The sequence below is a fragment of the Passer montanus genome, unplaced genomic scaffold, assembly GCF_014805655.1.
Source record: "Passer montanus isolate IOZ18808 unplaced genomic scaffold, ASM1480565v1 scaffold7, whole genome shotgun sequence".
Taxonomy (NCBI): Eukaryota; Metazoa; Chordata; class Aves; order Passeriformes; family Passeridae; genus Passer; species Passer montanus.
Window position 1 is genome coordinate 13,764,109 of NW_024372147.1, and position 20,887 is coordinate 13,784,995.

The 20,887-nt window shown below is 44.3% G+C and overlaps 1 protein-coding gene across 5 annotated transcripts in view; it reads right to left on the minus strand.

Moving 5' to 3' along the window:
- Positions 1 to 20,887, minus strand: part of KANK1 (KN motif and ankyrin repeat domains 1) — a 129,476-nt gene that overhangs the window by 20,361 nt on the left and 88,228 nt on the right. For 3 of the 5 annotated variants that reach the window (XM_039729720.1, XM_039729722.1, XM_039729723.1), the window contains exon 4: positions 3,939 to 6,590. In XM_039729720.1, the coding sequence (XP_039585654.1) occupies positions 3,939 to 6,590 (2,652 nt within the window). Of the gene's footprint in view, positions 1 to 3,938; positions 6,591 to 7,547; positions 7,739 to 20,887 lie in introns of those variants that run through there. The other 2 variants (XM_039729719.1, XM_039729718.1) reach the window with 2 other exon arrangements.

Consider the following 20,887-nt stretch of genomic DNA (forward strand, 5'->3'; position numbering starts at 1 on the left):
ACATCTGTACAGAAACTTAACGTGGTGATTAAGGCATGCACTTGTGGCAGATACATGGAGGTGAGGACCTCTTTCACCTGCCTAGGCACAGGCACAACCACTGAGATTTGGAGCAACCCAAAGCTTTACAGGATCACCACCACACCTGTGCCACATCAGCACAGACTTCTGTGCCTCAAGCAAGCCCCAGGTCTTCAGCTGTAATAGCATGGTCCATGCTGCCAGGAGAGAAGTTACTAGAAGTTACTAACCTGTCAAACACCACATTCTTCAAGAGAAAGGTGTCTCAAACAAAAGAGCTGCAAAGAAAAACAGCTTTTTTCCAATTGCCTGCATTACAACTGACAGCACAGAAGATGACGACCATGTTCACATTGCCTCATTAGTCCTAGACAACAATTTTGGGGAACCAGGGCCTTCTCACATCACCATCATTCTTCTGGTCTTTCCATTGTCCCTCAGCGTGCTTCCCCAGCACTGGTTAAAATGTAAAAGCTGAAAACCTTGGAAGATTTTCCGCCAGATGGCACATCAAGATTTCCAGACCCTCTAGACATTCTGACATTACATACTTCCTATTTTCTTTCACTCCCTGAAGTTTAAACTCAAGAAGCTGCTTCCTTCCTCATGATGACTAAGTAATGTAATGCTTCTACTGGGACACTCAATCTAAAATGCTCTAAATGTGACAAAAAAACTGATATCTGAAGATCACTGAGGCAAAAGAGCAATGCATTTTCAGGACAAGTATGCTCAGGTAATTTTTCAGGGCAATGGCAGACCAGTTTTCTTAAATACCATTCTTGAAAACTCCCTGCAAGTGAAAGACGGGCAGACTTGTGAAAAGTCTGGGTAATTAGAACCTGTAAAAGTGACATTAAGCTTCTGGTTGGCATCATATGAGCATTCAAATACAATATCCTGAAAATTCTTTAAAAATCTAGTGCAACAAACAGAGATTAATCCACTCGCCTCCCTTTAGGCTTCCTATATGCTGTCTAGTCTAAGAATATGGATCAGGTAGCATCTAGGTTTGTGACCCACATCCATACGGATAAGCTGGACACACAGGCTGCCAAGGCCAGCTACCATGACTTTGCAGAGTGGGAATGTGCTCATCTGGCCAGCGGGTTTGAATTCCCTAAGGGCTTCTGAAAGACAGTACATATGTAAATGTTAATAAGAGTTGCCTGGCCAGCGGGTTTGAATTCCCTAAGGTCACTAGGGCTTCTGAAAGACAGTACATATGTAAATGTTAATAAGAGTTGCCAAGTTACAGAAGGGAAGGTGATTATTTTGCTTTCAAGCAAAATACCAATTGCTAATAGACTTGGCCCAGAGATCATCTCAGTGGTCTAAGATGTCCAGAGATGAAAACTGCAAGCCTGTGTCCTGCTCAGCAGGCTCCAGCTTTCCTGCCTGTGTCTCCATCACCTGCCACAAGCTGTGTCAGGGAAGGTGAGATGGCAGAGGGCCCTGCAGCACACCCTATCTCCCCACCAATAACAGGGAGACGAATCTGTACAGCTGAGAACTCTACTGATGTGAAGAAACTCTAAGATATACTTCCTAAGGATGCTCTTTGAATAAAGCATTACATATAATGCTTCTGATGCTAACTGGAAACTGACACTTCAGCCTGTTTTTCTATAAAAAACCCCAAGGTATGTGCAGTCTCACTTCCCTCAATACCTTCAACTCAGTTGCTTATTTGAACTGAAGTGGAATAGAGACTCAGTGCTCTGAAGGCTTTTTGTGTTTATAAAAGCTTTACAGAAATCAGAATGAGATGCCAGGCCTGGAGAAAAGGGCACTGGCTGAGTTCACACACACACCTGGAAAGCTACATCAAAAAGATCTAAATGTGAGGAAAAAGACTTATTAAAAGCTCACAAGCTATCATGAAATACTGATGCATGGAAAAAGAAAGGCTCTATTAGTTCCAGTGATTACAGAATTATTCAAGTTAGTGCTTCAATCAACAAAAAACACACGCTGTAACACACGATCTGTAAAACCACAGGAAAGGGCAGCAGGACCAGCATATAAATGTATTAAAGGCAATATTTTCAGAATTAATAGAAAGAGATAGGGTAACATTTCAGGCTTAAGACCTCTTTTCCACTCCAATTCTCCATGGGTCTAAATTGTTATAGACCGTAGCTTGATTTATGTATGCTGTCCAGGCATCCCTCACCAGGGACTAAAAATAAAGAAATTTTACACTCATCATCCACAGCTAAAGATAATGGCATCACAAGTTAAAATAAAATTATTCCAAAATAATTTTATCAGGAATGTGAAATCTGAATCCACGTATTAACATTTTTAGTAAATATGATCTGTTGCTCCACCTGTGTCTAAATGCTTTCAAACCTCTTGACTACACATTTGATACTGTGCAGTAAAAGCTGGGAATGGAATTAAGGATTTACAGCTAGTGATAACTTTGGTTCACTGTTTTACAGACACTTCTGATGTCTGCTAGATACACTTATTATTATTATTATTACTACTTGTAAGAAGACCGGAATGCAAAGTGCATACCAGAAAGATAATTATATTGCTTATACAGTATCATATTGCATGTATGCAGACAGAATATCATATGTTTTCCCTACGACTATATAAATGTTGCTTATTCCTTCACTATGAGAACCTAAACCTTTTAGGTTTTTTAACTCAGTTTATTACATGGATGGTTCTATTTAACACATCAACAGATGTGCTAAAAAACCATATTTACCAAGCTGCATTTTAACAAAAATAGGCACATTTTAAGACAGTAAGCAAGCTGCAAGAGCTTAATATAACTATTTAGATTAGCCAATAACATTATGCTGACATTGAATAGTACATACTCTGGGGTTTTTTTCCCTATTCAGCATCTACAGGACATGCATTTGTGCCACCTCCAGTTTTTGCCACCTCCTTAACCTCTTGCTTCAGTCACTGTATGGCAAGAGCAAGAAGAAAGTACCTAACAGTCACCACCAGGCATTACACATTGTTTTCCAGGAAGCCACCATTTATAAATTTAATAGTAATGTGGTTGGATTCACCGATATTAAAGAAAAATGGCTAAGGTTTAAACTAGACTATCAGACACATTAAAAAATTTTTTAAAAGTATTCAACTCTACCTCAGGGAATAAAAAAATCCCTCAAAATAATCGTCTGTATTGTTTAATTAATAAATCAAAGGCAAGGAGTGTTAAATTAAAATTCTTGCCTTTCCTGAGTGTCACCAAAACTTCCAGTAGTAGTTACGCCTTTCAAACACGAAGTTTTAAGTAGGGATTACAACAAACAGTTACTGGAACAGAGAAAGCCCAAGATGTGGTTTCTGTGAAGCACTCTGGAGTTGCCTACTATAAAGCAATCAGCCCTGCTGGAATAGGGAAAGCACCCATAGCTCTCTGTCTGAGCAGCACAAGGAACAAAGGCAACGTGACTTTGGAATAAACACTACAAAATCTAGGCAAATGTCTGTGGAAACAAATCAGTTTGATACCAACATTCTAAGTGACTTTTGGCTCTGTCAAATCTGACACTGTTGTTTTTAAAAACATGCATGCCAAGTTTAAAATTCCAAACCCATGGGCATTAACCTCAAAATTCTTAAAAGTTATAACTTTAAGTCAGCATGTTGCAGTGGTTAAACCTTTCAAAAATTTTAGACACCCCTCTTACATGGTCAGAGCCATAGCACCATCATCAACAGGACCTTCAGAGCCTGCTGGACTGGGAGAGATAAAACTTTGCTTTTTCAGCTACCAGCAATGGCTTGGACAGAATACCCAATGCTATGCTCTGTGCTTCTTTGGGGAGGGCTACACAGTGGCTTCCAGACTAAGAGAGAGCCAAATGGGCAACTGATCTGCAGCCCTGGGATAGATGCAAACAATGCACCAGATGGTGCCCCAGTGCTGGGCTTACCTGATGGGGTGCTTCTCTCCATGCACTGCTTCTGAAGGTCCAGGCTACGCAGCTCCTCTGTACTGGCGTATTTCATGACAGAGTTGATGGAGGTGAGGGTGCTGATGAGTTGTGAATTGAGAGATCCAATCTGGGAGTGGGGCTCCCCAAAGGCTTCTGCCAATTCACTGTAATTTTCAGCAAGCAGCATCTGCTGTTCCTGCAGCAGCTTCTGCACACGTTCAATGTAGTGATCCAAGCCAGTCCTCAGCTCAGATGGAGGCAGAGGGCTCTCCGACTGACCAGTGACTGGGTCACACACAGACTCTCCCCCAACACCTATGCTCCTGGTGCCAGTTGGGACAACAGGCAACGGAGGGGGTCCACAGGCAATGCTCCTCATTTTCAGACCAACCAGATAGTTCTCATAAACACTTATCTGTCCAATGCCACAGTCTTTGGTTTTTATTGCAGAAGGCTTTTCAAAGCCAGGGTGGCTAGAGAGCACGGTGCCCACTCCAACCGAACGCATCTTAGCAGGCGCGTGTATGTCCTTCACCCGGCCATCCCCTACTGCCACGCTCCGCAGCTCCACACCGTCCGTGCTGGTCTGCTTATCACAGCTGCTCAGAGTGGTGTTAGTCCCACAGTCTGCCAGGCAGGCCAGCTCCGTGCTGGTGCACTGGCTCACCATCTCCAAAGCAGTGCTGGTTTGCTGGCTAGCTGTGGAAGGCACGGCCATCACCATTGCCTCTGCCCTGGGTACAGCCTCTGTGGCTGTTTCACGAGACACGTGTTCCTTGGGCACACAAACCACCACGTCCACCGAGCAGTCCCCGCAGCCCACAGTCCTCGTTGCTCCAACCGCCTGAGCCATCTGGCAAGGGCTCAGCACCTCTGACGGCTCCTCTGTGTTGACGCCTGTCTCACAGATGCTTGTCTCTGTGCCCACTGACTTATCATGCAGCTCCACGGACCTCTCTGTACCCTGATCTTGCACCTCTGCCCGCTCCCTCACCAGCCACTGGCTCATCAGGAGCTCGGGGCCCGCAGCCGTGCTCCGCATGGCAGGTCTGCAGGAGGTGCCGATGCTGCTTGTCTGCAGATGGTTTCCCACTGACGAATCAGCAATGTCCACGTGGTCTCCCACCATTTGGTCTCTTGTTTGTATGACAGCCTCCACCATCCTACTGACAACATGGGGCTGAGCCATCATAGCTTTATCCACCTTCTTTCTAGACCCAGCTGCCTGCAACTCCTGTTTTAATTTGGTCATTTCCCTGTCATGGGTGGTTTCCTTTAACTGAACCTCTAGTCTATATATCTTCTCCTTAAGGGCTTCGATGGTCTGCTGCTGAAGCTCTATCTCCTTCTCAACCTCTGTAGACAATCCAAGCATGGCCTCTGTCACCCCAACTCCACACTCCCTCACTTCTTTCTCTGTTCCCACAGCTATTTCTTTGTGTTGCCTTGCAGATCTGTTGTATATAACAACATCATTCATGTTCTCATCAGCACCCACAGCAACAGATCGGGCTTCTTTTGTCAGGCTTTCTCTGTTCACTCGAAGGTTTGACAGACTTTCGTAGTTGCTATCTTGGATTTTTTTCTCTAGGGCTTGCATCTCAGCAGTCAGCTGCCTGAACTCCTCTATCCTCTGAGAGCTCTGCTCCACACTCTCCATCTCTTCCTCACAATCTATATAAAGTTCTCCACCTCTTCTGACCTGAGACATGTGTTCCCACTGCTCTGCATTTCCTGCACTGTAGGATCGCTTTCTGAAACCGTATGTGTCATTTTGAGTGGCTTTCCTGTGGTTTTTGAGTTCAGCCATCATGTGCCTCTTCTCCTCCTGCAACACTGAGATTTTGACCTGTAGCACAGGAATAGTCTTGACTTGCTCCTCGAGCTCCTTGAGACGCTTGAGGGCAACTGCCATTTGCTCCCTGATGTGCTGCAGATGCACGGGGCTCACATTGGTGACCGGCGTGGATATTCCCGAGCTCATGGGGCTGTGACGAATGGAACTGCCCAGTGAGGAGCTGAAACAAGCACCATAGTCGCCGTTCCCCTGATACCCATTCTGCAGGTGCTGAGACACATGACTGTACCCACTGGATCCCACAAAAGACGGGAGGGAGCTTGTGGAGCCCATACCTCCAAAACTGGAAAGTCGAGGCCTGCGGACATCTCCAGGAGTGACCTGCATCATCCTCTCCTGCTCCAGTCGCCTCCGTGTTTCCATGAGAGTTTTTGTTACGAGAAGGTTGTGCCGAGGAGGCTGGGGGGAGGGAGGCGGAAGCTGTTTATTCTCTGGGACAGTTAAGTAGGTAGGAGATACTTCAAAGGAAACTGAAGTTTTGGCAGGGACAGGCAAGGTTACTTGACACCTCGTTGCCAAAGACTGCTTGTTCTCATCACTGTTCGATGAAGAGAGAGACTCTGTGGAGGTCCAGCCACTGCACTGGCCACCAGAGTTCTTGGTACCCACCGAGGCTGGTACAGCTTTCTTCCTCTTTCTTATATTTAGTTTCTTAATGGTATTCCCCTTCTGTATATCATCCACGTACTTCAGAAAATCCAAGTCTAGCTGGTAGCCATAAGGCGTTTCCACAAAATAGGGGTCTTTTCGTTCTTTTTCATCTTCTCCATTTATAGTAACTTCCTCTTTTTCTGGAAAAGAAGAAACAGAATCAGCATTCAGTAAACTAAATACTCACACACAAGCATAGAAAGATGGGTGTTCACTGCACGCCTGAGGCAGAAACTGCTGCTGCAGCTCAGCGAACAGACCGACTTTCCGCTGACTGACCCTTAACACTAAATCCTGATTAACTTTTTAAAAGTTAATCAGTGGGTTTTCAAATGCCGAGAAGTGCATACCCACGTAAATGTGAACACATGCATACACAGAGATAGTGTCTGCTAATGAAGGGGTGCAGCCAGTATCTCAAATCCTTCCACTCCTTGCTCAAATCCTTCCAACCTTCCTATGCCTCACCAAGTTTTCACACATGCTTTGTTATCATGTAAAGACCACAGGATTACAATGTACCACACGAATCGTCTGCACACCAGCTTCTCTAGAGGGTGCATTCAAGCAGGCGATAGGAACTCTGACCCTGCTCCTTATGCAACTGATGCCACTGGACTTTACACAGCTCTGCAGCGCTGTTCCATGGCTCTAGGAAGCACTGCTGCAACAGCAGTAGCACCGATTTGCTCTCACCTCAGCTCACATTACTTCCACCAGCACCTCTGCCTCTTTCATTTTAAAGTCTGTGAAGCTCCTACCACCATGACAGGCAAGCAAGACCGCCTTCCAGCAGGGTCCCAAATCCCACTGCTCAGGACGAGCGTCATACAAGAGGTGCACCCACTTGCCCTCCAGCCGCACGACTCACCTGTTTCCTGAAGCAATCTAAATAAAAAGTTCAATACATTTGCTGCGTTTTCTCAGGCTGTGTATTTATATGCAGCACTGCCATACAAACTGCTCTTCCTGGCCTCATACTTGGCAGGAGGAAAAATACAAATAAAGGAAAAAAAAAATAAACCAACACAACAACGGAAAAACAACTATTGCAAATTATGCGCTGGAGGAATAATAAAAGCCAGCTTTCCGGTTACCTGACTTAGCCACATGTCTCTGCCCCCACACTGCAAATTTTCCAGCCACGTATGGCTGTCCCAGCTTCATGTGTCACACGCCGGAGCCCTGCCTCCCTCGGGCTCGCCCCGGCTCCAGCCCGTAAGGAAGAGCCGGCCCGGCCGCGCCCCGCCCGCCGCGCTGCCCCGCCGGGGCTCCGAGAGCGCCTTCTTAAAGCAGCACCGGCTCCGGGGAAGGAGGAGGCAGGGGCAGAGAGGAGGGGGGGAAAAAGCTCTAGCCTTACTGCAACTACAGGAAGTGACTTAATGTTGTACTGAAAAGGTTTTCGGCGGGGGGGGGAAGCTCCTGTTTTTCCAGCCTCCTTGGCATACTTAAGAAAAGCTTTGCCTGCAAACAGTGTAACTGCTTTAATGGCGACCCATCGTGCTACCACGGGACATCCCGAGCTGTCGAAGAGCCTATGGAGGCGCAGGCAGGCACGCAAGTGTCACGGCACAGCAGCGGGGCCGGCCAGGTCACCTTAGTACCTCGGTTCTGTAGTGTAGACAGACGGTTCGACAGACACAAACAACCCCCCAGACCACATGTTTCTGCTGAAAGACCGGAGTGTCAGTATGGTGTGGTATTTACTTACAGATACACCCAAAATAGCCATCTAAATACCACTGGAAGCAAAAATACATGCATACAAAAACACTTCAGACATATGAGGACACACAGCTCTGTGCTGTCCAGTAGGACTGCCTCAATGTCAGGCAGAGGAATTCAGTCTCTAGGACTCCCACTGCCACAGACAGAATGAGAGCATATTCTCTAAATTACTCCTCTTTCTCCCTGAAGTCAGTACTTTGTTCCCAGATTCTCATGCTGGCTCCATTCCCTGCGGACAAACAACTCTCCTTTCCACACCCCACAGCTCCACACCCTAGGTTGGTCCTGCCTGCACCCTAGGTTTGTGCCCACTCTCTCCTTGACTCTCATTCCCTGTACCCTTCTGGATTCTTTTTGCCTTCTCCTCATACTTTGTATTTCTCAACCATTTTCTCCCTGTATTTCTTACATCCATTTGCTTGCACCACCAATTATAGACCAAATTCTGGTTATACTCTCACCCCTCATCTCAGGTTTAGTTCTAGTCACTTTACACAGCCCATGTAAATTCAAGCTCCATCAATTTTACCTGTTGTCCCATTTTCCCCAGTTCCTTTCCTTTACTTGTCTTGCTCCCAGCAACATCTCTGATTTTCCCATCACTACACCAGTGAAGCCAAACAGTTTCTCTAAACTGGCCTTGGGCACAATGTGTGAGTGTTGGATGCGGGAAGGATCTCTGTGAAGGGCCTAGGACGTAAGAATTAATGCATCTTTGGAAAAATATTCATAAAACGTCTAAAAAGACATGCAAATCTCAAGTTCAGTCATGGGAGTCAAACTGGGCTCTCTTATATATTTTGTTCTTCATGGAATTAAGATTGCTCAACAGAAACCTACAAAAAATAAATAGTAAGAAAGAAACAACCACACTGACACTGAATCCCTCACTAAACTTCTCTACAACACGTGCAGACTGCTCGGTGTCTTCACAGTGGAATCTCTCTGGTCCTCAGCTTAGGCTGGCAGCACTGCCAGGAGGCAGTTTTTTTGTGGTACAAGCACAAGACGTGCCTGGAGCTGAGTGCTCCTGCTTCTCCTTAAAACAGCACAGTAGCTGGCAGCACTGCCAGGACGCAGTTTTTTTTTGTGGTACAAGCACAAGACGTGCCTGGAGCTGAGTGCTCCTGCTTCTCCTTAAAACAGCACAGTGAGCATTCCACCCATGCGATCCCAGTATTGTCAGCTGACTCCTGGAGAGCTTCTTGATAGTTAAGACAAAGGGGATCGGGCATGCAATCCACTGCCACCACCAACACAACACTGATGCGACATGCAGGAGCTATGCCAAGCCTTTGTGCATTTTGTTGTCTCAGAGAAAAGGCCAAAATGGGTGTGCCTGCTGAACGTGAAACAAAACAAAATGGATGCCTGTTTTGAAGCAATAAATATGGTTTTGTTGGTTCCACAAGGGGAAAAAAAAATCTAATAACAATGAAATTAATAAACACCTGGTAAGGTTGCAGCCTTTTCAGCCCTTAGGTCATGGATGAACCATGGATACACTTCCTAGCTGTGGTGGGTGAGTACCAAACGCTACACCTACAGGTACCCCAGATTAACCTCAGAGGAAGCAGTGTCCCTTCATGCCCAAAGACCTCAAGTGAGCAAAGATTCCTATGCCCACACATACAGAAGTATTGCAGCAAACACCACACAGTACAAACACTCTTGTTAGGCTCCTTGTCTCATCCTTGCCCAGTTGATCATGGACACTGGTGAAGTTAGAACTGTTCCCTAGCCTCTGTAGTATATCAGGCAAGTATTAATCACAGGTGCACAAACACATATACTTTTGTCTGTACAAATGCTGCAGACACTCTTCTTTTCATAGAAAAGGAAGGCTGGAAAAGACTTGTAAGACATCAAGTCCAAATGCAACGAGACAAACACATAATGTTTTAAAGCCAGTACCAGTGAAGTGGAACACTCTGTGAAGCATAGAGACCTTGTTGTGGTACTGTCATTATTAATGCATTTCTCCAAAAGTACACAAATACTTCATCTCCCTCTCCCTGCTACAGCATAACCATGGGCAGGACACAAGTAGCATTTTAAAAATGTACTCCTCACTTTCTGTAGCACTGGGACTGGCTCTGACCAAACATTCCAGTCTTGCCAACTTCTATTAAATTATATTCTATCCAGTGCACCAAACAAGAACATCAGTATATTAAAATATTGAGTCAGCTCTACCTGAGTCCACCCTAATCATGGCAGCTTTCAGACCAGGAGAACTGGAAAAAGAATAGAATATCTAGTTTCTGTGCTACAAGAGTTCTCAGGAAGACAAAAGCAAGGGAATTGTGGGCGCACATTGAGTTTTGGTTCTGCATGCTAGAAAACCTTTACTGTAGAGCTGCCTTGGAGGATCCAAGAAGGGCAAAGAGAAGCAACTCAAGACATATTTCCAACTCTGAAAGTCTGAGGTGCCTTGAAAAATACAGGTGTCATACGTTGAGCCTGCTCTCCCCATCTGATTATGTTATGATATCTGACGCATTTTTATCATGGATCTGACTACTACTAAAGTAGTGTTTTTCACTGAAATATTGTTATGAATAACAGTCTCCTTCCAGAGTTACGGTGTAAGGCAATTCATAAAGAATGTTGCAGAGGAAAAAATGCAGAAGCAATAATTGGCATAAATGGAATCAATCTGTATTTTTATATGCTCAACTTCAAATTAAAAGCTTATCTGGGGCAGAAAAAGGAATTAAAAAAGAAAAGTTCTGACTTTTTGCTTCCTACAATGGAGAATAAATTGGTGAATTTTCCTCTTTGGCCCCCACCTCCAAAATACTACTTTTGTCCTTTCTGTTTTCTTCACTTTACTATAAATATCAGTCTCACCTTCTGAAAAGATCCAAAACTCATGAGGCCAAGCACTTTCTTTTTTTTTTTTTAAAAAAAAGCAAACCTGAATATTTGACCTTTTTTATTTCATTCTCCTTTTCAAGTGTTGGGATTTGAATATAAGTTAAACAAAACAACCACATTAAAACCTCTTGGAAAATAGTCCTTAACCTTTCACACCCATTTTATCAGTTTTCTCTTGCCTAGCAATATACAGGAGATGCCATGAAACTACTTGCTCCCCAACAGTTCAATCTAGGTCTTTATTGTTTTCAAAAGTGCTGGTGGGGAAAAGTCCAAAAACTACACAGTTGACCTAAAAGATTTTTTTTTTTTTATTCCAAGAACCTAGAGAGAAAAACTTACAGAAACAGCAAGTAATTTCTGTACTTTTCCAGACACAGCAGGGGCATCAAGTGTTTTATTTTCTCTTTGCAGTTAAAGCACAAAGTGGCAAAGTGAAGCACACCACAGGTATGGAATACACACTGCCCCAGCAGGCTGCTCATCTTCTGCAAGGAGCAGAGGCACGGCAGTGAAAGCAGTGAAGCCAGCAAGCTGCTCACCTGGTGCTGGGTGCTGGCCTCAGACACCCTTCCTGCAGCACGAGGCTGTGGTGCTGGGATGGCCCAGCTGTGCTTGTACGAGAACACTGCACAACTGCCCAGAATGCTACACTGTACTGTGGATGTGGCTGATAACGCCTTCATCTCCTTTTCTGCCATGGAAAACTAACCACTAAATACTGCCTTGTAATGAAGGTAATCTGTTTTGTTCATACTCAGCTGCAGCCTGATGCACCTGACACTGTTGGGTATGGGGTACTACAGTCCAAACCAGAACTCCCCAACCAGAACAGGCCCTGCTGCCAAACCCATGCTTACAGGGGTGGAGGATTCTCCTGTTACAGAGGAGCACTTACTGCACATTTTACCAAACAAATAAATCTCCAGCATAAAATGTTTGCTGCAAATTTAATTCGGAAAAAAAAAAAAAAGAAAAAGAGAGAAGCAGAAAACTGGGAAAACACTTACATAAGGTTCTTAGATTACTTTTCAAAATTTACATGTCAATACCCCAGCTGGAGAGCTGACTTTTAAACCTGACATCTAAATACTCAGTGCTTAGGGTGGGGGTTGTAATCAGAAAATGGGGGACAGCAGCTTTCCTGATAATAACAGAGAAGGGATGAAGCTACACCACTGTATAGTATTTATATGGGTTTTATTTCACAATGTAGATGCTCCAGCTCAGGTATTAAGCTGCAGAGATGTGAATTAAGTAAATTCAGAGTACAGTCAATTCTTTAGGCACAGAGGTGTACCTTAAGTCACTGAACATAAGCAACATCAGTTGAAGAGAGGTGGTTCAGATGGCTGCTGTGTTTTGCTTGCTCTGGGAACAAATACCAGGGCACTGGGCTAAGATGGCCCATTCACCATGCAACATTGGTAAAAGAAGGAATTTAAAGAATTCATCTGCTCTTTTAATACCATGCTTTTTCTAGAAATAGGATGATTACAGCAACAGGAGAATAAACAATCACAGCCACAATGCAAATAACATTAAAAGCATCACTTCATGACCTCATAGAAAGTGCCTTTCCAGCTTTGTTGCAGGCCCCCCCCATATGTGCTAAGAATGTTGCTGGAAGGTCTCCCTGGAGGCTTCACTTCTCCAGGCTGAACAACTCACACTCTCTCAGCCTATCTTCATATGAGAGAGATGTTCCAGCCCTCTGATCATCTTAATGACCCTACTCTGAACTCACTCCAGCACGTCCACATCCCTCTTATGCTGGGAGATCCAGACGCTGACACAGTATTCCAGGTGGGGTCTCACAAGAGTGGAGAATGACCTCCCTTGACCTGTTGGTCACACTTCTGTGGATGCAGCCCAAGATGCAGTTGGCTTTCTGGGCTGCAAATACACATTGCTGGTTATTTAAAGCTTCCTGTCAAACAGCATCCCCAAGTCCTTCTCCCCCAGGCTGATCTCAGTCCACTCTCTGCTCAGGATTGCCCCGATCCAGAATCTTACACTTACACTTGAGGACACAGGCCCACCTCTAAAGCCTGTCAGTCCTTCTGGACAACATCTCTGCTCCCTGGAGTGTTGATTACAACATATGGCTTGGTATCCCTGGCAGATAAGCTGAGGGTACTACCACTGATCATGTCACCAATAAAGACATTAAAGAGCACCTGTCCCACTACTGACCCCGGGGAAAGTGTCACTGATCTTCATTTGGATATTGAGTTGTTGAGTCCAACTCTTTGAATGCAGACACCCAGTCTATTCTTTATACATCCATCAAATCCACGTGTCTCTGGTTTAGAGACAAGTATGTCATGTGAGACAGTGTCGAACGCTTTGCATAAATCCAGATAGATCATACTGGATCTTCGATCTTCCCTCATCCCACTATCCACTGTAACCCCACCACGGAAGGCCCCCACATTTGTTGGGCATGGTGTGCCCTTAGTGAAGCCATGCTGCCTGTCAGCAGCTAACACCTCCTTATTTTTCACGTACATCATTTTCAGGAGGATCTCTTCCATGATCTCACCTGGCACCAAAGTGAGACTGACTGGCCAGCTCTCGCTTTGGTACTGGTGATCTGATGGGTGCACTCGTCTGGATGTCCCACCATCACCTCCTTCTCAGCGGTCAACTCCTCAACCACAGAACTATTTCTTAACCTTGTAGAGGTTAAGAAGAGACTCTAGCCTTTATTCTTCTCTTTGGAACATGTTTGCCAGCTATAACAGAGCATTTTGGTGTCACATAGAAAATGCTCAGAATGCTTACCAGCCAGCTAATCAAAGGAGTATATACGTAGTGAATAGCCCTTTTGGTGTTAGAACAGGGTCTCTCAAGGTCACATTGCCCATTTTTACAGTGTTAAGTGTTTTCTTTCACATGATACAAAAAGACTTACCTACAGAATTTATATCTGAACATCATATACTCACAGCTAAAAGTTATTTCTGTGAGCTAAAAGCAAAAACCACCTTCCAAAACCACACTTCTTCACCCTTTCTAGACCTTTTAACATCTCAAACTTTTACTTCTAGAATCTGTGAACTGAAAACTTGCAGCTCAAACAGAAGTTAATTTAAACTAGAAAATACATACTATGAGGAAGTTGTGCAAATTAATTAATCTTGAATAAAGAGATAATATTTTTTAAGATAAATATGTTCCTGGGGAAGTAAAAGGCACAATCATCTTAAGAGTGACTGCAAACTGCCCCCCTATCAAAATTCACAAAATCTGCTTTATATTATTGACAACTCCCTTATTTGAGGCTGATAATAAATCTACTTTTTAACATACTTGGAATTACTCTGTATCTGGCAGTTTTGTGTTGGGACATCTTGTGTGTGCACGACCTCAAGGCCATTAACCACAAACACTAAGCGGCTAGGCTGTTTTGCCTCCATCCCAGTTTCTGACTCAGAGGTCCCAAGGGCAGCGAGTGGCAGGAAGCAGGGCATGGGTGGGAAGGGATACAGTCATTAGCTTAGTCTGCTAAGTGCCCCACCAGCAGCAAGGAACAGCAGAGCAGAAACCATGGTGGTGACTGCTCCTGTTACCAACTGCACTGCCACCTCTGGACACAAAGAACTGAAAACAGGGGCTACTTTGGCAAATTGTTGTCGCAAGTCCACCTGTGGGGTGTCCTGTGGCTTTGAGCATCACCAGCAGGTCCACTGTCAGGCAAGCCAGAAACAGCCTTAGATGCATTTCAGTGATGTGTTTCCCACATCATCCTCCACCAGTGCCCCATTAATGCCCATGTCAAGCAATGTAACTGAGAAAGAAACACCTTGTCTTACACTGAAAGCAAATGATGAACATGAGGTTGACTCCCAGTGTTGGTGAAGCACCTTGCTGTCCTCTGTGACACAGGATAAACCCCACAGTTCCCCCACCTCCCTTGCCAACCCTTGAAAACGTAGCACACCTGCCCCACTCTTCCAACAGCATATCATCCCCTGTTGTTTCATTATCACAATACAAGTGACAAAGGAAAAAAATAGTTACAAGTCCAGGGCTTGAATCCGCACAGTAGGATGCGCTTCACAATACTGAAGGTAAAACGCTGGTAAAGCAAGAGGAGCAAACCCCCAAATTCTTCTCTTCCCTTCTTACTTATCCAAATCATCTCCCCAAAGAAGTTATGGATGTAAGCAGGGTGTTTGCCTGAAAATGCATTTTAGCACAAAGGTGCATCAGTGTTACCTGCTGAAGCACAAGCAAAGAAGGCTGTATTCGCTTTCTATCCAAGAACAACTGAATCACACAAGCAAAATATTTAGATCTATAATGTCATTACCCTTCTGTACTTATGAATCTCTGAGGGGGTGAGAAGTGGAGAACAGATACATAAGGCTATTGTAACAGGAATAACCATCAGGAAAGAACCTGGACTCCTGGGATATAAAACTGCTGTGGAGTATTAAAACTGATTTACAGTTTCAGTTTTGTCTTACAGCTGTGCACAGAGTGGAAAAAATGGAAGAATTGTCTTCTGCAAGAATGGTTCAACAAATATTTGTTTTTATGAGTCCTAGAAGGACATTACTTTGTCACATGCTTGCCTCCATAAGAAATATTGTTTATGCTGCATAATCAGTATGATATTTCAAATACTGGGAATTGTTCCCTCCTCTCCTTCTTTATATTCATCTAGTACTGATTCTTTCTATGAGATGCGTATTGCTTTCCTGACTTCAAAAGCCTAAGCAATTTGCATTTGCCAAAAAAACTGAAAGCTTTTCCTCTACATTTAAAATAGTTCAGAACAACAAATAGATTTGCTGCAAAAAAAGTTAAAAAATAACTAAAACCAGTGGTTTATAATTGAAAGTCTATGAAAAATACTCAGAATTACCAACTTTGACAGCAACAGCTACCTTTCTGCTTTTAAAGTGATGCTTTGCAGCAAATAGGTGCACAGCCCCACTCCCTTCTCTAGAGCTTTCACAACACTGATCTTCCATGTGAAAATCTGGGCTTGTTTAAGGAAACAAACTACTTTGGATATAAGGACGAAAACAAAGAGGCTACCAGAGGTGCCTGAAACCCCAAGTGCAGACTCCCTTCAGATGGCAGCACTTGTGAGACAACCCGACTAGCCCAGCACCATTAAAAACATGAAAAACCCCTCTACCTATCCCACCTTAATATCCTGTCAGAACATCAAGGGCTGGTTAGCAGAGGCAGCCCCTCATCCAGGCCCATCTGAGGGTCCCACTCACCGATCCATGAGAAGCAAACCCCTGGTTGTTACCGTGTTCCGTTTTTCAGCAAATTAAGGCTGAAGCACACTTTCCTTTGCCTTAAAGGGACTGCATAGTCCTGACACATCAGCAGGCAGGGAGCCCAGTGGTTGCTACAGAGCATTTATTTATACTCATGTGGAATTTCCTGAGACAGTCCCAGCCCGGCAGCCAGCCCAGCCCAGCGCCAGTGGTTTCCTTCACAGCACTTCACATGCTGTGAAATGCCTGTGGTTCCCCAAGGGTTAAAATACATTAAATCAGTAGCAGGACAAAAGGAACTCTACAAGGTGACACACTAACATGATGTTTGGCTTCTGGGCTTTTTTTTTTTTTTTTAATGTTTGGTGTTGGTGGGTTTTTTTTTCCCTGAAGAAGACAGATGTAATTCCCAAAAGGGAATTTTCAGTTCAGGTCACTTCTCTTCCACCCTGTGCTCTCCCTTCACCCCCACCCACCTCTCAATTCTCACTCCCACATGTGGACTGAGAGCACAGAAAGGTTCATTGATATAATTCGGGCAGAACAATTACCCCTCTTGTAACCACCACTGCTTGCAATTTTGTCTGTGTTACATTCAATCTTGTTTTATTTATGCTTCTCATATGCAGGTTATAATTTGAGGGATAAAAATAAAACTTTTAGTATATGTTTTCTTTTTTTTTTCTGAAACACATCCAAAATATACAAGATATCTTTCATGTTAGTAAAAGCACTTAGAAAACAATGCACAATTTTTCCATATTCAATGTTTTTGTTTCCACATAACACCAAGTATTAACACAAGAAGGATAACTGGGATTCTAGGTGCAAGAAGACCCACTTCTCAGCATAATAAAAAGAGCCTCAAAGCCCTCAGCTCCATCTCTCTTCACCTCTGCTTACAACAGTTGCTCTTGAAAGGTGACAGACTCATTTAACAAGGGCAAAGGTCCTAAGATTTCACAGGACTAAAGGAAAATAATTTTATTTTCATGTTTTGCATGCCGGTTCTCAAGAACAGTTTAAAAAAAGGGAGGGGGGGGAACATGAATTCACAGAATAATTTCCAAATTCATTGCAGACTGGAAGAGCTGTGCTTCAAACAGAAGGAGGATCTTGTGCTGCATTGGCAGGAGCAAGGTCCAAGTCCTCCACAATACCTTCAGCTAAAATTGCAGACTTCCAATAAAGTGTTTCCTGAATGTCTTGATAGTTTCAGTGGCATTTAATAAGGAGCAAAGTAATATACAATACTTCCAGGCACCAGCTTTTGGACTCTAAAGTAAGTTCTGCCCTCTAGGTAATTTTAAATTATTTCCTTGAATTACAAGTCATTGATGTACCCAGTATAAACCATAACCTCACAAAGTAAGTCTGAAGAACCCAACTTGTTTCATCTATGAACCACAAAGGTATTGAATTTTAAATGAACTGAGTTTGGTCTGTGCTCTAACAACCCCATGCATGAAGAAAAGCAGCTCTCCACAAAGTATTATTTGGGAACAGTTCCTAACCATGGTCTAAAGCTTCTGCTAGGAGACAGAAAAACTCTAGGGCAGCTGACACTCAACCCATGTTTTCAATTCAGGAAAAATAAGCAAAAATTCAGGCCTTTAAACACTGCCTGGCCTGCAGCCACCACTATGTGCTTGCTGCTTTTTAAGCCCTATCTTTCAACCAGTCAGGTGAGAATAAGCAGTGCAAAGCAGGACTGTGTGTTAGTGGTGGGCATCTCTAGCTCCATCAGCAGGGGAGATCATTAAAATAGCCCTGTAGTTTTCTGTTGTCAAAACAAACGTGACACTTGGAATAGGGAAGCAAAGAGAAGAGAATGGCCAGAACATTATTCTCAAGTGTTAGGATTCTGCTTAGAGGAAAAAAAAAATCTTAACATTATATGGTTTCGTTTTTCTAAAAAAAGACAGCATGATATCCTGTTTAGAGAAGAACAGATTTTAGCAGCCATCTGCACATGCTCCATCTGTTTATCATTACTCTGAGGTTTTGAGGGCTCGACATTTGAACAGGCACTTCATCACATGCACCTTGAGTGGACTGTCCTCAAAACTCTCTTAACTCATAAGTCCATATAATAACCCAAAGTGTGTATCAGCACATCAGCCCTTGTCCAGCGATTCAAATATGGAGGCACATGTCTGGGTTAGCACCAGTAAAACCTAAAGGCAAAGAGCATATATGTATTTATTTTCTTGGCCTTTGAGACCATTAAAATGTAAAATAAACTCATTTAGCTACTGTTTGCAGTAGAAACAAAACTGAGGTCAGACTACAGCTCCCCAGCGACCAAAAAACCTGACTTGGTCGAAGCAGAGGGAATGTAAGGTTTGGTGCATGGGCAGCCATCCAGCTGATAAATTCTTATCTAAAAAGCAGGTTATTTCACACCTCTTTTGAAAACAAAAGGCAGAGAGAGCACAATGGATCTGTGAAAGGCGATGGATGAAACACAGCTCTTTAAAACACATGCCTCCAACAGACCATTTCCTTAGCAATGGTGTGGCTCTGCTTGGAAAGAATGAAATAATCTGCCTGATTACAAAGATCCAGTTCAGGGGAGCACAGAGCTTTGCCATACCCACTACAGTCAGGTTTATGTTCCTATCCCTAAAAACAGCTGCTGCATTTTGATGCAGACTGGATATGGTGTTCTTCTAGATTTTAATTTATGAGAGAGCAGGCACGTGCTATTCTGGTTTTATTTCTTTACAGCCTTCCAGAATTTGGCAGCTGGCTTCCACAGAATTATTTAAAACCTGCTAGCCATTGAAATCAGACATAAAACTAATCTGCCCAGCCATCTCCTGTCTAGCAGATACCTCTGGAAGGGCATAAGAAGCAAGCAAACACACTTCTTCCCTTGGTGTACAGAAACCTGCAACTCAGAGACTTCCCAAGCTGGGGTGGTCCAGGATGGCTTTTAAATCACAGTTCAAATATATGTTTTCAGGTGCAACTGATAAATGCCCCCCATATTATTGTTAAGTGTCCATCTAGTTTGCCAGCACACAGAATGAACTTCAACTACTTGGTATTTTGTGTATCCTCAGGTAAGTAAGGCCAATGTGATTGCTTGGGAAAGCTTATGGTAAGAAGTTTTGTTGTGGGAGCAAGTAGACAATGGTGATTTTTTTTTTTTTTTCTTAGAATCACATAATCACTGACATTTTTAGATTGAAAAAGACCTTTAAGATCATCAACTATTAACACTTCCATGTTCACCACTAAAACATGTCTGTTCCCAAGCCCCACGTGTACATATCTTTTAAACACCTTCAGGGATGGTATTTCCACCACTTCCCTGAGAAGCCAGTTCCAAGCTTGGCAACCATTTTGGTGAAGAAATTTTTCCTATCCAACCTTCCCTGGCACAACTTGAGGCCTTTGACTTTCATCCTGTCACTTGTTCTCTGGGGGAAGAGGCTGACCCCCACCTGGCTACATACTCCTTTCTGGCAGTTGTAGAGAGTGATCAGGTACCCCTGAGCCTCCTTTTCTCCAGGCCAAACAACCACAGCTCCATCAGCTGCTCCTTAAATGACTTGTGTTCCAGACCCTTCCCCAGCTCCACTGCCCTTCTCTGGTCTCCCTCCAGCACTGTCGTATCCTTCCTGGAGTAGGTGGTCCAGAACTGAACAGAGGATTTGAGGTGCAGCCTCACCTGTGCTGAGCACAGGGGACAATCCCTGCCCTGCTCCTGCTGGCCACACCATTGCTGGTCCAGGCCAGGATGCCATTGGCCTTCTTGGCCACCTGGGCCCTGCTGGCTCATGTTCAGCTGCTGTCAGCAGCACCCCCAGCTCCTTTTCCTGTGGCAGCTTTGCAGCCACTCTGCCCCAGCCTGTGGCACTGCCTGGGGTTGCTGTGACCCCAGGGCAGGAGCCAGCACTGGCCTTGTTGAACCTCACACCACTGGCCTTGGCCCATGGATCCAGCCTGTCCAGATCCCTCTGCAGAGCCTTCCTGCCCTCCAGCAGATTAACACTCCTGCTGGAGTTGATGTTGCCTCTAAACTGCGTGAGAGTGCCCTTGATATGCCCTCATCCATATCATTCATAAAGATGAAACTTTAAACTGAACTGACCCCAGTGCTGAGCCCTGGGGAACACCACTGGTGACTGGCCACCAGCTGGATGTAAATCCATCCAGCAGCATCCTCCAGCTTGAGGCCTGGCCATCCAGATAGTTTTTTTCCCAGTGAGCAGTGGGTAAAGCCACTGAGCCATGAACAGTCTTTTTCTCCAGGAGAATGCTGTGGAAAACAGTGTCAAAAGCCTTACTTAGTCCAGGTAGAAACATCCACAACTTTTCCCTCATCCAGTAAGCAAGTCACCTTATCAGAGAAGGAGATCAGGTCAGTTTACCAGGACCTGCCTACTGGGATCCACGGGCAAGAATAGATGTCCTGTTAATGTGCCATGTGACCGATAAACTGATAAACATATACTGTGCATGCAGGACATCACACAGTAGCAGGATTGATGATGGACAGTAAAGCTGGACTGGATGAGGAGATGCTACATACAATTTCACAGAGAGATGTCTCTCCTGCTGCTGTGGTGGTG